The sequence below is a fragment of the Coenobita brevimanus genome, chromosome 18 (genome assembly GCF_032717465.1).
Source record: "Coenobita brevimanus isolate Jiangsu-jjx chromosome 18, ASM3271746v2, whole genome shotgun sequence".
NCBI lineage: Eukaryota > Metazoa > Arthropoda > Malacostraca > Decapoda > Coenobitidae > Coenobita > Coenobita brevimanus.
The window spans coordinates 31728577-31744194 of record NC_136971.1 but is presented as its reverse complement, the minus strand read 5'-3'; the positions used below and the strand labels follow the sequence as shown (position 1 = coordinate 31744194).

Below are 15618 nucleotides of genomic sequence, written 5' to 3'. Positions count from 1 at the left end.
TGTGGTGTGTGGGCCCATAGATTTACCAACAGGATTTCAGGTTGATCTTAAGGACTTCAAATTACAGCTGGATGCTTTATTAGGACCTTAGATGTTACACCTACGGATTGTAGTTGATCTCTCACTCTCATACATTGTGGCAGCCTGGAGGGTTCATGTTGTACAGATTGAAAATAAATGCCTATAATATTTTTGCACCGTGCACTGAATTATCCCATGACTTTATACATTTTTATCATGATGTTATGTGTTCTTTACATTGATTCATTATTAATTTTTTTCAGGTGAACGATGACTCTAGAGGCTAATATATTACCAGTGAGTTCCTATATATTTTGTAATATTTATCCACCTTCCTAAAAGAAAATATCATAGGTAATTTAAGTTTTATCATAAGTGTCCCTAAGGGGAGGTGGAGCACTAAGGGAAGACAAGGAGATACACGGTTTGTTTTCGATTTCTTGGGAGCAGGATTACGGCCTCCTGCCTGGATCTTTCTCCTAGCCTCATTATGAGTTAGTGCATCGACTTCTAATCCCCTAAAAGGTATTTTGATTGTATTATGCATAAGTTAGTAATGTTTTGAAAGTAATAGCCTATCTGCCCTGGAAATTGTGAGATATGAGAAGAGTACAGAGCAGCCGTGTGTGACGAGAGGCAGAACCAGCTGTTGTCAGCAGTTGACGCACTGGGATAAGGCCAGCCAGTCACGTACACCACCATACTAGAAAAATGGCTTGTAAATATGAAATAAGGTGATGAATTCTTATCCCATGCAGTAGCACCCAAACAACTGAAGGTTAGGGTGGTCAAAGGGCAGCTGCATTATCTATAATTCCTTGAAGTATTCCTATGACAGTTTTTTTTTTTTTTTTTTTCACATTAAACTACTGTATAATACTCTTATCCTATTCCTTTTCGTGAAACAACCTGAGAGTTCAAACACTTTCAGGGGAGCAAGTCTTGGTACAGATCTTGATATAAGTCTGGGAGTGGACTTTAACCAAGTTCTGGCAGAGTATTTTACTTCTGACACTGGGTCCAGCATGGGCATTGTCTGGTTTTCAAGTATTTTTCAAGTCTTGCCCAGACCTCGAACAAGTCCAATCTCCCTGTTGTCATCCAGTATGTATGGAGAAGCAGTATATCAATACAGGACCAACATCTACAGTCAGATGTTTCGTCGACCTCCTGCATGAACCTACTCTCCTTCCCAGTAAATACAATAGAAAGTTCTCAGAAGGCACGAATTTGGACGTCTCATAAACTGAGTGGACAACGCTACCATGTATATCTTGTATCCTTCATCAAGTTATAGTAGGTCCATTTATTATTCAGTTTGAAAATGTACTACTAATAATACTTCCTCAGATGTTTCTTATATCTGTAAACCCATAAATTTATATGTACTGGGCATATATTATTTGTACTTGTTTGTTTTTCCATCAGTACGGTCATGAAGTGGGGACAATGCCTCCCATCCCCACGATTAGTTGCCAGTTTTTTCTGATGGATTTTCGTTTTTCGGTAGATTTTTTTTTTTTATAAGCTACTTATTTTTGTCGGGAATGCCATGTTAGACCGTGGAAGAAGAGGAGAGAAAAAAGGCAAAATGGGGCATTACCATAAATAACACTCGGAGCAAAAGCCCATCAGAATATATGGAGGTGAAAACGAAAATATAAGAAATGAATCAATGTAAAACTAATATCCTCGTGGAAGATAGTATTATGGCCATCATGAGGCTGAAAACCAAACTAGGGGGTGATTACGCTCTGGGACTTCAATTTTCTTTGTTATGTTTGTCATAGAAAACGATAACTCAATTGGTGAGCTTATTTATTTCACAAAGATGACGCGTTCAGTATACTCTTCCTATCTTTAAAGCGTCTTATTCAGCTTGCGAGACTTTCTCGGTTAGAGGTCTACCCTAAGATAAATGAAATACTACGGAGGGGAAAAGATTTAAAAAATAGAGAATACGCATCTCCATGGCAAACTTTTTGTCAATAAAACTTTGATATTTTATTCCTATTAACTTCTGACGATGTTATTCAGAACAGAATAGCACTGGGCAGACAAATGGTTAACAAGTTAATTCTAATAATTTATGAGATTGTTACTTCACAGTTTTCCTCAGCTTCGGAGGGTGGGTGAGTAAATCCCCAGAGCGATAATAGGACCCATGAACAACTAGCTCTGCAAGGCAAGGAAAGATTCTTGCAGAGTCTGCTACATCTCTAACCATAAAATGCTACCTGGTGCAGATTCGAGCTGCCAACCCTACAGTCGTGAAGTGCAAACCCCACCACTGAGTTGATTCCTCATAGTCGGAGAAGATTTTCAAACTGGAGGTGTTGGATAAAGCCTTCTTCAACACTTCCACTAGCTGGGGACTTTGTAGATTCCATAACGTTCAGACATTTGCAAGAATATAACATAATGTGGGCCAAATAATAGGCAATGCAATGGCTTCTGTAGTACATATATATATATATATATATATATATATATATATATATATATATATATATATATATATATATATATATATATATATATATATATATATATATATATATATATATATATATATATATATATATATATATATATATATATCCAGTATATATGTGTGGAGATATTATAGAAGTTATGAAAGAACAGAAATGGAAGTGGGCAGGTCATGTAGCAAGAATAAGGGATAATCGATGGAGCACGAGGTTGACTGACTGGACACCAAGAGATTGTAAGCGTAGCAGAAAAAAAAACAGACAGGAATTAGGGGGATGAGATAGAGAAATTTGCAGGGAAAAAGTGGCAACGATTGGCTCAGTCAAGAAATTCGTGGAGAAGGTTGGGGAGGTCTTTGTTCAGCAGTGGACATATAATGGCTGGAGATGACGATGATACATGTGTGTGTGTGTGTGTGTGTGTTGTCCAGAAGCTTTAAATACTTTTCCCTTCGTTCACTTGCATAATGCAGTAAGTGCGACGATACTTTCTATTTTCTATGGGATTTAACCAGAGTAGGTAAAACTGGAGTAAGAGATAAGTTCAAACTGTCCTAAGTCTTTCAAAAGTGTCCGCCGCTCCTGACGACACCGTTCCCCGATGGCATCAAAGTCATCCCCCGCTCCCTTCCTTTCTGTTTCCAAAATCCCAGAAAGAGAAATTATTTAAGTAAGACATGTAGACAGGGACAGTGGTATCAAAGAACTTGTGGTGTGTGGACCCATATATTTACCAACAGGATTTCAGGCTGATCTTAAGGACTTCAAATTACAACTGGATGCTTTATTAGGACCTTAGATGTTACACCTACGGATGGTAGTTGATCTCTCACTCTCATACATTGTGGCAGCCTGGAGGGTTCATGATGTACAGATTGAAAATAAATGCCAATAATATTTTTGCACCGTGCACTGAATTATCCCATGATTTTATACATTTTTGTCATGATGTTATGTGTTCTTTACATTTATTCATTATTTATTTTTTTTTCAGGTGAACGATGACTCTAGACGCTAATATAGTACCAGTGAGTTCCTATATATTTAGTAATATTTATCCACCTTCCTGAAAGAAAATATCATAGGTAATTTAAGTTTTATCATTAGTGTCCCTAAGGGGAGGTGGAGCACTAAGGGAAGACAAGTATATACCCGGTCTGTTTTCGATTTCTTGGGAGCAGGATTACGGCCTTCTGCCTGGATCTTTCTCCTAGCCTCATTATGAGTTAGTGCATCGACTTCTAATCCCCTAAAAGGTATTTTGATTGTATTATGCCTATGTTAGTAATGTTTTGAAAGTAATAGCCTATCTGCCCCGGAAATTGTGAGATATGAGAAGAGTACAGAGCAGCCGTGTGTGACGAGAGGCAGAACCAGCTGTTGTCAGCAGTTGACGCACTGGGATGAGGCCAGCCAGTCACGTACACCACCAAACTAGGAAACTGGCTTGTAAATATGAAATAAGATGGTGAATTCTTATCCCATGCAGTAACACCCAAACAACTGAAGGTTAGGGTGGTCAAAGGGCAGCTGCATTAACTATAATTCCTTGAAGTATTCCTATGACAGTTTTTTTTTTTTTTTCACATTAAAGTTCTGTATAATACTTTTATCTTATTCCTTTTCGTGAAACAACCTGAAAGTTCTAACACTTTCAGGGGAGCAAGTATTGGTACAGGTCTTGATATAACTTTGGGAGTGGACTTTAACCAAGTTCTGGCAGAGTATTTTACTTCTGACACTGGGTCCAGCATGGGCATTGTCTGGTTTTCAAGTATTTTTCAAGTCTTGCCCAGACCTGGAACAAGTCCAATCTCCCTGTTGTCATCCAGTATGTATGGAGAAGCAGTATATCAATAAAGAACCAACATCTACAGTCAGGTGTTTCGTCGACCTCCTGCATGACCCTACTCTCCTTCCCAGTAAATACAATTGAAAATTCTCAGAAGCCACGAATTTGGACGTCTCATAAACTGAGTGGACAACGCTACCATGTATATCTTGTATCCTTCATCAAGTTATAGTAGGTCCATTTATTATTCAGTTTGAAAATGTACTACTAATAATACTTCCTCAGATGTTTCTTATATCTGTAAACCCATAAATTTATATGTACTGGGCATATATTATTTGTACGTGTTTGTTTTTCCATCAGTACGGTCATGAAGTGGGGACAATGCCTCCCATCCCCACGATTAGTTGCCAGTTTTTTCTAATGGTTTTTCGTATTTCGGTAGATTTTTTTTTTATAGGCTACTTATTTTTGTCGGGAATGCCATGTTAGACCGTGGAAGAGGAGGGGAGAAAAAAGGCAAAATGGGGCATTACCATAAATAACACTCGGAGCAAAAGCCCATCAGAATATATGGAGGTGAAAACGAAAATATACGAATGAATCAATGTAAAAATAATATCCTCGTGGAAGATAGTATTATGGCCATCATAAGGCTGAAAACCAAACTAGGGGGTGGTGAATAATCAATTCACTGAATATACTTTAAAGTACGCTCTGGGGCTTCAATTTTCTTTGTTATGTTTGTCATAGAAAACGATAACTCAATTGGTGAGCTTATTTATTTCACAAAGATGACGCGTTCAGTATACTCTTCCTATCTTCAGAGCGTCTTATTCAGCTTGTGAGACTTTCTCGGCCAGTAGGGGTACCCATCATTAACATCACGGTTAGAGGTCTACCCTACGATAAATGAAATACTACGGAGGGGAAAAGATTTAAAATATAGAGAATACGTATCTCCAGGGCAAACTTTTTGTCAATAAAACTTTGATATTTTATTCCGATTAATTCCTGACGATGTTATTCAGAACAGAATAGCACTAGGCAGACAAATGGTTAACAAGTTAATTCTAATAATTTATGAGATTGTTACTTCACAGTTTTCCTCAGCTTCGGAGGGTGGGTGAGTAAATCCCCAGAGCGATAATAGGACCCATGAACAACTAGCTCTGCAAGGCAAGGAAAGATTCTTACAGAGTCTGCTACATCTCTAACCATAAAACGCTACCTGGTGCAGATTCGAGCTGCCAACCCTACAGTCGTGAAGTGCAAACCCCACCACTGAGCTGATTCCTCATCTTTGGAGGAGATTTTCAAACTGGAGGTGTTGGATAAAGCCTTCTTCAACCCTTCCACCAGCTGGGGACTTTGTAGATTTCATAACGTTCAGACATTTGCAAGAATATAACATAAGGTGGGTCAAATAATAGGCAATGCAATGGTTTCTGTAGTATATATATATATATATATATATATATATATATATATATATATATATATATATATATATATATATATATATATGTGTGTGTGTGTGTGTGTGTGTGTGTGTGTGTGTGTGTGTGTGTGTGTGTGTGTGGAGATATTATAGAAGTTATGAAAGAACAGAAATGGAGGTGGGCAGGCCATGTTGCAAGAATAAGGGATAATCGATGGAGCACGAGGTTGACTGACTGGACACCAAGAGATTGTATGCGTAGCAGAAAAAAAACAGACAGGAGTTAGAGGGATGAGATAGAGAAATTTGCAGGGAAAACGTGGCACCGATTGGCTCAGTCAAGAAATTCGTGGAGAAGGTTGGGGAGGTCTTTGTTCAGCAGTGGACATGTAATGGCTGCTGATGATGATGATACATGTGTGTGTGTGTGTGTGTGTGTGTGTGTGTGTGTGTGTGTGTGTGTGTGTGTGTGTGTGTGTTGTCCAGAAGCTTTAAATACGACTTTTCCCTTCATTCACTTGCATAATGTAGTAAGTGCGAAAATACTTTCTATTTTCTATAGGATTTAACCAGAGTAGGTAAAACTGGTGTGAGAGAAAAGTTCAAATTGTCCTAAGTCTTTAAAAAGTGTCCGCCGCTCCTGACGACACCGTTCTCCGAATGGCATCAAAGTCATCACCCGCTCCCTTCCTTTCTGTTTACAAAATCCCAGAAAGTGAAATTATTTAAGTAAGACATGTAGACAGAGACTGTGGTATTAAAGAATTTGTGAAGTGTGGGCCCATAGATTTACCAACAGGATTTCAGGCTGATCTTAAGGACTTCAAATTACAACTGGATGTTTTATTAGGACCTTAGATGTTAAACCTACGGATTGTAGTTGATCTCTCACTCTCATACAATCGTTCATGGCACAGGTTGAGAGTTTCCTTTGTGTGTGTTGTCCAGTGTCACGACTACACTGTTTACACACACAACTGCAAGTCTCTCCCAGCAGAATTTTCGAAGAGGTCTGCTGGCCTCAACCTGACTCAGGAAGTCCACTGATGCATCAGCAACAAAACATCCGTTCACTTACAAACTCTTCCTATCATATTAAGTTCTTATTGTTAAATTATCAATGAAACCGATTACATAAATGGATGATGGGCAAGCAGAGTTTTCCCATTCAGCTTCAAGAGCATGTGGCCATGGATGCGTTTAATGGCTTCTTCACCCTTGATATCGCATACCCACGGGGCTCTAAGCTCTTCTACCTCCGGAAGAGGTTAGTACTTATTTTTTATACTCTTCTATAATGTATTACATGTACAGTACACTGAAATAATACTAGGATAAAGACAAATCAGCTTGTGAATTAACTACAAAAGTTAAGTACAGTAAACTTTAAGCCTGCCATATCTGAACATCTACAAAAGAGGACGCTTTTCGAAGGAATAGGGCGGGCCAGTGAACCAGTAAATACTACGTTATTTAGTAGTGTATTAATGTGTTAAGGTGTTGAGTCTCGAGTAAGAGAAAGTGTTGTGGCAGCCTTCATTCCCTTCATTATTCAGATTTTACTCCTGTGAAGGCATGGGAGGTGGCTGTGGGAAACCATTGGTCCAAGATGAAAATCAAACCTCTCAGCAAAGTATAATAACTCAGAATTGGACCATTATGCAGCAATCATTCTTTTCTTCTGCTGATATAACGAATAGTTTATTCTTAAAGATATGCTTCAGTGTCAATTTCTCATGGAAAATGCTGTGGAAATGTAAAAACAATAAAATCACGGAGAATTTTGTATAATTGGGAGTTCCTCCCGGAAGGAGAGAAAATGAAGCTATATATATATATATATATATATATATATATATATATATATATATATATATATATATATATATATATATATATGTGTGTGTGTGTGTGTGTGTGTCGGGGAAAATACGGACGTTTGGTAGTCCTGACTTTAATAGAAACCTTTGTCCATCATAGCATTGTTATGTGTAACAAGTCCCGTTTTCTGTACAAGTAAGAGCTGTTATTGTTGTTTTACAGTAACGGTGGTCCTTGGTAGGCAGACTGATGTAGGGCTTGCTTGTAGTATTACTACAGGTTCACAATTAATAAAATCTATCGATGACTGATAGGAGTTAGTTTATCCTGCCATTAACTATACATACAAAAACGGGGGTTAGATGTATCGAACCATGAATCTCGGAGAACTATATCTCGGGCGAATTCGTATAATCCCTTCCGTTACCAAGACAGGGTTAACCGCTTCACTCACATGTTCCCTTACACAGTTAGGCAATCCACATTCTGTGGAGTTCATTTTGATATTGTAGATATCGTTATTATTATTATTATTATTATTATTATTATTATTATTATTATTATGATGATGATGATGATTATTATTATTATTATTATTATTTTGATATAGAAGGCTGGTATTCCAAGACCATTCGAGATAGACTTGAAATTTTCATGAGTGATTTTCTTTGTTGCAGGCTTCTTTTGCCACTTCTTTTCCCCCTAGCACTGGCGTCGCACTAGCAACCTCTGTTATTATTATTATTATTATTATTTTTTGCAATTTTTGCTTTCCTGCGCAGCAAAAACTACAGAATCGATTGCTTTCCAAATGTTCCAGCTTGAAGTCGTCAACATATACTAGTGCACCTGGGTATTGATATTGATGTCTAACAAATACTTCTTGAAATATTGAGGAAAATCAAAATGGCCGCCTCATGCCTTAGGATACTAAATCGGAAAGTATTTGGCCGATTTTGACCGAAGTCGGTGGAAATGTAGTGGGTCATGTGTGAACATGATTTGCTTAGTATGACTGACCTTGACCTTGACCTCAAGATCACAGGTCAAAATCTGTAAAAAAAATTTGGGTCATGCCAAAAGTCCCTTTATATTATGTCCACAATGATGAAAGTATTTTCATCTGGAATGTGGAGTTTTTGGGTTATTGCTTCAGCAGTTTCAGAATTCTAGTTATTATTATTATCATTATTATTATTATTATTATTATTATTATTGTTGTTGTTGTTGTTCTTGTTCTTGTTATATTATTATTATTTTTTGTTGTTGTTTTTATTATTATTGCCTCCTACTCTGAGCACAGGTTTTAACAGCAGTTCACCTATGTACCGCACACTTCATGTCATCATTTCGGCGCTACACCCACCCTCCGTAGCGAATATTATGTGCAAGAGCTCTCATGCAGGACTAATTTTTTGGTGTTAATGGGGGTGTTTCTACATGTCAGTGGGTCTTCTGATAGATCAGCAAAGTCTACGTTAGCGAAAGTCAAATCCTCTAAATTGTTCCCTGCCCCATCCGGGATTCTAACTCACGTACTGTATATTGGGACAGAAAACCCTCTCACTGCTGACTCAACCACCGCCATTTTATGTCTTCAGAGAGGCTTTGAGAAATGAAGGGATTAAATATAGCCTGCATTAACCCCTTCACTACTTCATTTACTTTGTTGTAACCTAAAAGACGCCCCAACCCCTCTCCGCTCAGCTGATGGCCAGGTATTGCCAGATTTGATTTGACTAGTAACTAAGGATTTTCAGTCGTACCCCATAAATAAGGATCATCACATTTCATGCAGTCACGACTTAGCATTGAAAATTTGTGCCCCAGTACCGTCAGACGAAACCAAAACTCTAGTGTGCTCTCCTCTGTTGAATAAAATCATGTGGATGATGAAAATAAAGAAGAAAAAAACAATAAAGAGCTGGACACATGCGGGACCATAAAGGCCATTATATAGGGCTTAGCTAAAATCAGTGAGAGTGAAGGTCCCTGCGTCCGAAAAAACTTACAAGGTGAGTGACGGACAGGATCGTTCTAGATGTGCCTGCATTCAGAAATATCCTGCCTGAAGATGTTAATCGTTTGGCAATGGAAAGTTTGAAACAGGTAGTGTGGCGGTGGTGCGTCAAAACTTTTAAGAGTTCTTGGGACCTGGTGGGTTTAAAGCAAATCGAGGTATGGAATAATATATATATACTTCATTTCCAGTGTACAACTGGTAAAACAACTTTTTACCAAGTTCTGTCCAAAAAATACTGAAGTAGTAGCAAAGTATATGAATGAACCTCACCAGTCCGATGATTTTTTTAAATTTATCATTTCCGCCACTATGATTTTTTTCAGCCTTGAGGAGACCTGGATCAGTGACAGGCTTAAGGAAAATGGCATATAGCTATCTCTCAGTTGAATTCTCCTCAGGGTTGAATAAAACTTTTTTTTTTGGAAATTATAAGAATTAAATGAATATGTCATGGGATTAAACAAGTAATTACGATTAGAAGACGTAACTTTATGTGAAAATAAATAGGCTGAACACCGGATGAAATGAAGAATACTGCGTCAGTGGTTATTACGGGCATGTATTGTACAGTACAAAGTCGAGTCTTAAAGCTAATGATCTTTGGCCAAATACAAGATATCACGAAATATTCACACACACACACACACACACACACACACACACACACACACACACACACACACACACACACACACTTAAGTTATAGCAAGTCTTGACTAGCCAGAAGGATGCATTGTAATATATGAAAAAATCTCCCTCAAAAAAATTTTTAAGGACATTCTTTTCTACTCTCTCTCTCTCTCTCTCTCTCTCTCTCTCTCTCTCTCTCTCTCTCTCTCTCTCTCTCTCTCTCTCACACACACACACACACACACACACACACACACACAAGTTGTCCAAAAAGAAACCAAAATTCATAAATAACGCATCAACTAGCCGACGTTCTGTCCAAAAAGAAACCGAGCTCTTTAAATAACGCATCAACTAGCTGGTGTACCGTGATCGCGACGGGAGGACTGTAGCGGCGAGCTTGAGTTTAGTCAAACACTATTAATGCATCACGCCACATCGCCTGCTCACCGAAGCACACGCGCTTGAGTGAAGGTGTGTTCAGTGCACTTGGCGAATTGTTGCAAGTTGAACGATGAAAGCTCTCGAAGAACAATGTGAAATTCTGTTTCAGTTTGGGATAAACTATTAGAGAATTTTCAGATGTTGCAACAGGCTTATGAGGAGGATTGTTTGAGCCGTACGCAGTGTCACAAGCGGTTCCAGCGGTTCAGCAGAACATCCACCGAAGACGATCCCAAATCTGGATGGCTTTCAACGTCAAGAGACGACGATCACGTTGAGAAAGTGCATGGTGTGATCCGTGAAAATCATCGCCTGACTGCCCGTGATGTTTCCCAAGAAGTAGGCATCTGTAAAAGTTCATGTCACATGATTTTAACTGAAATACCGAAGGTACATCGTGTTGCCGCAAAATCTGTGCCGCCTCTATTGAAAGATGAGCTAAATGAGAACCGTATCACAGTCAGTTAGGAACTGTTTGACTGTTCGAATGCTGATGAAAAGCTGAAAAATGTCATAAGAGACGATGAAACGCGGGTGCACGGCTGTGACACTGAACCAAAAAGGCAGCTATTGCAGTGGTTGGAACATCCCCACCATGACCAAGAAATGCACGTCAGTCATTCAAATTGGAAGGTGATGTTGATCGTCTTTTTTATTATTGGAAGGGCGTCGTTCATCATGAGTTTATTCCACGTGGTCAGACAGGCAGTAAGGAGTTTTACTTGAGCGTCCTGAAACATATGAGGGAGGCAATGCAAAGGATGAGGCCTGAGGCGTGGAAAAACACAACCTGGGTCCTGCACCACGACAGTGCACCTGCTCACGCATCGCTCCTTATCCGTGACTTTTAGACAAAGCACGAGACAACCATCGTTCCCCCAGCCTTCCATCTCACCGGATTTGTCCCCTGCCGACTATTTTTTTCTTCCCAAAGTTGAAATCCACACTGAAAGTTCGCCGATTTCAGACGACAGAAGAGACGGAATAAAATTATCTACAAGAACTGCGGACCATCCCTGAAAACACGTTCCAGAACTGGAAAAAAAACGTTGGAAATTGTTTGAATGGCAGAGGGTGGTCACGACAACGACCTCCGTATGTCCACGGAGAACTTTTCTGTGCTGACCAGTTCTTCCTCAGACATAGGCCTGTTAATATTGGAGTCCCTTCTGTCATACAGGGACAAACCTACTATCTGCAATGATGAGGTATCTACAGAATTACTGTGCTTTTAATTCTGTTTCTTGGACTCTTCCTAGTTTTTTCTTTTTTTTTTTTACGAAACTAAGTTTTGCTAACTTTTGTGTCGTCTAGTGCATTCCTTTTTTTTTTTTTTTTTTTTTTTTACTTTTAGGATTTTTATACCATGCGTAAGTTTTTGATAGGTTAATGAATTCTTGCCACACTTTGTAACAGCTTGTGATTTTATTTATTTACTTTGTTTTAATAGTAATTTTACTTACCAGACCCAACTTCAGACTTTTTATTATTTGACCTGGAATGATTTTTAAAATTCATTATTTCGCGTACGTTAATGTCACCCAAGAATATTCATTTTGCACTTTTCACCTTGAGGGTTTTATGCAGAAATTAGTGCAATTTTATTTTATTACTTATATATGACTAAAACACAGTAAGGAAGAATATTACATGTATAGTTCTTCATTTCTTTTTTAGGCTTTGATGATAGTAAAAGTATTGTACCAAAACGTTTGCCAATAAAGATGAATACGTACTATATACAAGCCCTGGTGATTCTCTTCCTATATTTATATATATATACAATATAAATATACAATATATATATATATATATATATATATATATATATATATATATATATATATATATATATATATATATATTGCCAGACGCCTCAATCCCGTTTGGGGTGGCCACAAACAAATCGCCTCCAAGTCGCCCTGTCCCCCGCCATTTCACTGCCCTGCTCCCAACTCACACCCCCCTCTCTCATATACCTCTCCACCCCATCCCTCCATCTCATGCTCGGCCTCCCCCTCCCTCTTCCCCACTCCACCTCACTCACATACACTCTCTTCGTCAGTCTTTCACCCTCCATCCTCTCCACATGGCCAAACCACCTCAGTGTGTTCCTCATAACGCTCCCTATCACATCCACATCAACCCCACAACGTTCCTTTATATCCTCATTCGTCAGCCTATCTCTCCACGTGACTCCACAGGCTCCTCTTAAATAACTCATTTCCACTGCTCTCACTCTTGACTTGTGTCCTTCCAACAACGTCCAAGCTTCACTTCCGTACGTTAGAGTTGGTATCACAATACTGTCATGTAGTAACTTTTTCACTTCCATGCTCACTTCCCTGTTTCTTATCACTGCTTTCAAAGAACCAGCAACCTTTCTTCCCTGCTGTACCCTTTCAAGCACTTCACCCTCCAAACCTCCATCCTTACTCATCTCACTACCCAAGTACTTAAACGTACCCACATTTTCCAATTCCTCACCATCCAACCTCGCTGTACATTCACTGACTTCACCTCTCTCAAAGACCATCACTTTACTCTTCCCTACATTCACCTTCAGATTCCGTTTCTTACACACTCTCCCAAACTCATCCACCAAGCCTTGCAGCTCCCCTTCGTCTTCACTCAACTACACAGTATCATCTGCAAACAACAGTACAGGGAGTTTCCAAACATTATCCTCTCTCACCAGGGCCACTCCAACATCCACTACCCTACCTTGTACCTCTTTTATTACTCCATCCATGTACAGATTGAATAACCACGGAGACATGACACATCCCTGTTTCAACCCAACTTTCAAAGAGAAAAATTCACTTAGTTCGCCATCCACACGCACTGCAGCCTTCGCACCATCGTACATACTCTTCACAGCATTCAACAACTTCCCATCTACTCCATATATTCTTAACACTTTCCACAATCCTTGTCTATCCACCCTGTCATATGCTTTCTCCAATATATATACCAACATATAATTCAACCAAACACGTAATTCTTCCAGAGCAACCATGCCACTGCAAGTTTTCGTCTCGTTACAGGTGTTCCTTAAATAACCATTAAGTATTAGGGGTTTACTGTGCCTTCCTGCTCTGTTTTCGTACTACGGCCATAAATTTATCTATGCCATTCCTCCATGGTAATCACACCACAGCTAGCCGCTCACCAGTCTTGCATTACCAATACCATTTTGCGGGGTGCTAGGTAAAACTTGTGCCTGCTGCGATGGCGGTGTTGTTCTTTCGAGGCAACCAGCCTGGAGGCAGAAAGAGAAAATCATATATCAGTAACAGGATTTGGGTTTATCTATTTACTCATAAACAAATTCGTTCACCCCGAAGACGGTGGCCACGAACAAATCGCCTCCACATCGCCTTCTCCTTGACCATCAGGTATCACTCCTTCCTTTCGTTCCCTCACATTCGTTCTCCCTTTCCACTTCCATCTCACACCATTCTCTTTCATACATCTTTCCACTCCTTCCTTCCACTTCATCCTCAGTCGCTCGATCCCTTCTACCCCTATACCTCACTTGCATATACAATCCTAGCCAGTCTCTGACCCTCCATTCACTATGTGGCTAAATAATCTCAGGGTACTCCTGTTGCTTTCCAGTACATCCACATCAGCACCATAACGCTCCCAAGATTCCTTATTCCTCTGTCTCTCTTCCACGTAACTCTAGACGCTTCTTTCACAAAACTCATTTTCATTCCTCTCGCTCTTTGACTAGTGTCCTTCCAATAAAGTCAAAACTTAATATCTATAAGTTATGTGGCGACCGCAGTTCTCCCACCCAACAAATTTTTCTAGTTTCATGCTCAACTCCTTACTCCTTATCACTGTTCACAGTCGTACTTGCCATGATTAAAAGTTCGCTGACATTTCTCTGCCAGCTTAATATTTTGCATTCATATATCTAATTCCTCTCTAAATATATGATATCTCTCCTCTTCTTTCTTTTCCCCTATGATTCATATTGCTATCACATCAAAGCATTTCGTAGTCCACCTTTCACTGTCACAACTGGCAAGCAAGTGCTTGTAAACTTTTGGTAGTGAGAGTCCCTTCAAGCCTTCTCGGCTGTACCATTTCTCGGACTTTAATCTCTAATTTCCCATCCTTGTTCTGACTTGCGCCAGTCAACCACTACAGTCCATGCGTACATACATTACCCAGATACTTAATCAAGTGTATGGGTAAAAAAGAATGGGTTGCTGTTGAGTAACCCTGGTCTGTTTGGCTGAGCAGACCGGTCAACTTTAGGAGGGCAACCACCCCTGCAGGGTCGTCCTGTACAGTGAACTGATGTTCCCGGGTGGACGCCGCAATTGCGTTTCCCCATCCAGTTAACAAAGGCACCATGGGAGACTCCATATCACCTCGTTATCTGTGTATATGGTTACCATTCAGAACTGTAAATGGTTTCTTGGGTTCCAGGAACCCATAAGGCTTGTCATTCGTTGTACAATCACCTGAAGCGGAAAGGAGAGAAAGAAAAAGTGACAGGAAGGATGGGAAAACAGGAAGCGAGGAGGGAAAGCACAGAAAAAGAATGATAAAGATAAGGGAAAAAGTAAGCAGCACTACATCGGGAGTGGATGATGGTTGCCACCACCAACTACTAAAAAAGCTATAGCTGTACATCGTATTGTTACTCACACAAGAAAGTTCATCCACCACCAGTATCATTAGCTAGAACAGCAAAGCTGTTCTTTACTACTGAACCCTCCATAAAGCATAACTGAACTACATTAAAATGTATATTTTATGCACGATAATAAAGAGGACCTGACTGAGAAGCAGGGATGGGGCGAACTATTGGCAATCAACCTTTTCTCCACAACCTCCGTTTGGTAACACTCACCTAACTGCTGCGACGCTGTCTATCCCAGTCTCGCACCAGCATCAGCTGCCAAGGGTCGCCAAGGCTGTAATTTAGTTATCG

General features: G+C 39.6%; 1 protein-coding gene across 1 annotated transcript in view; it reads right to left on the bottom strand.

The window, feature by feature from the left end:
* Positions 1-13816: 13816 nt before the first annotated feature.
* Positions 13817-15618, bottom strand: part of LOC145391463 (integrin alpha-V-like) — a 3989-nt gene continuing 2187 nt past the window's right edge. The window contains exon 4 of the mRNA XM_080266077.1: positions 13817-13926. Within this exon, the coding sequence (XP_080122203.1) occupies positions 13825-13926 (102 nt within the window). The 3' untranslated portion in view covers positions 13817-13824. The remainder of the gene's footprint in view (positions 13927-15618) is intronic.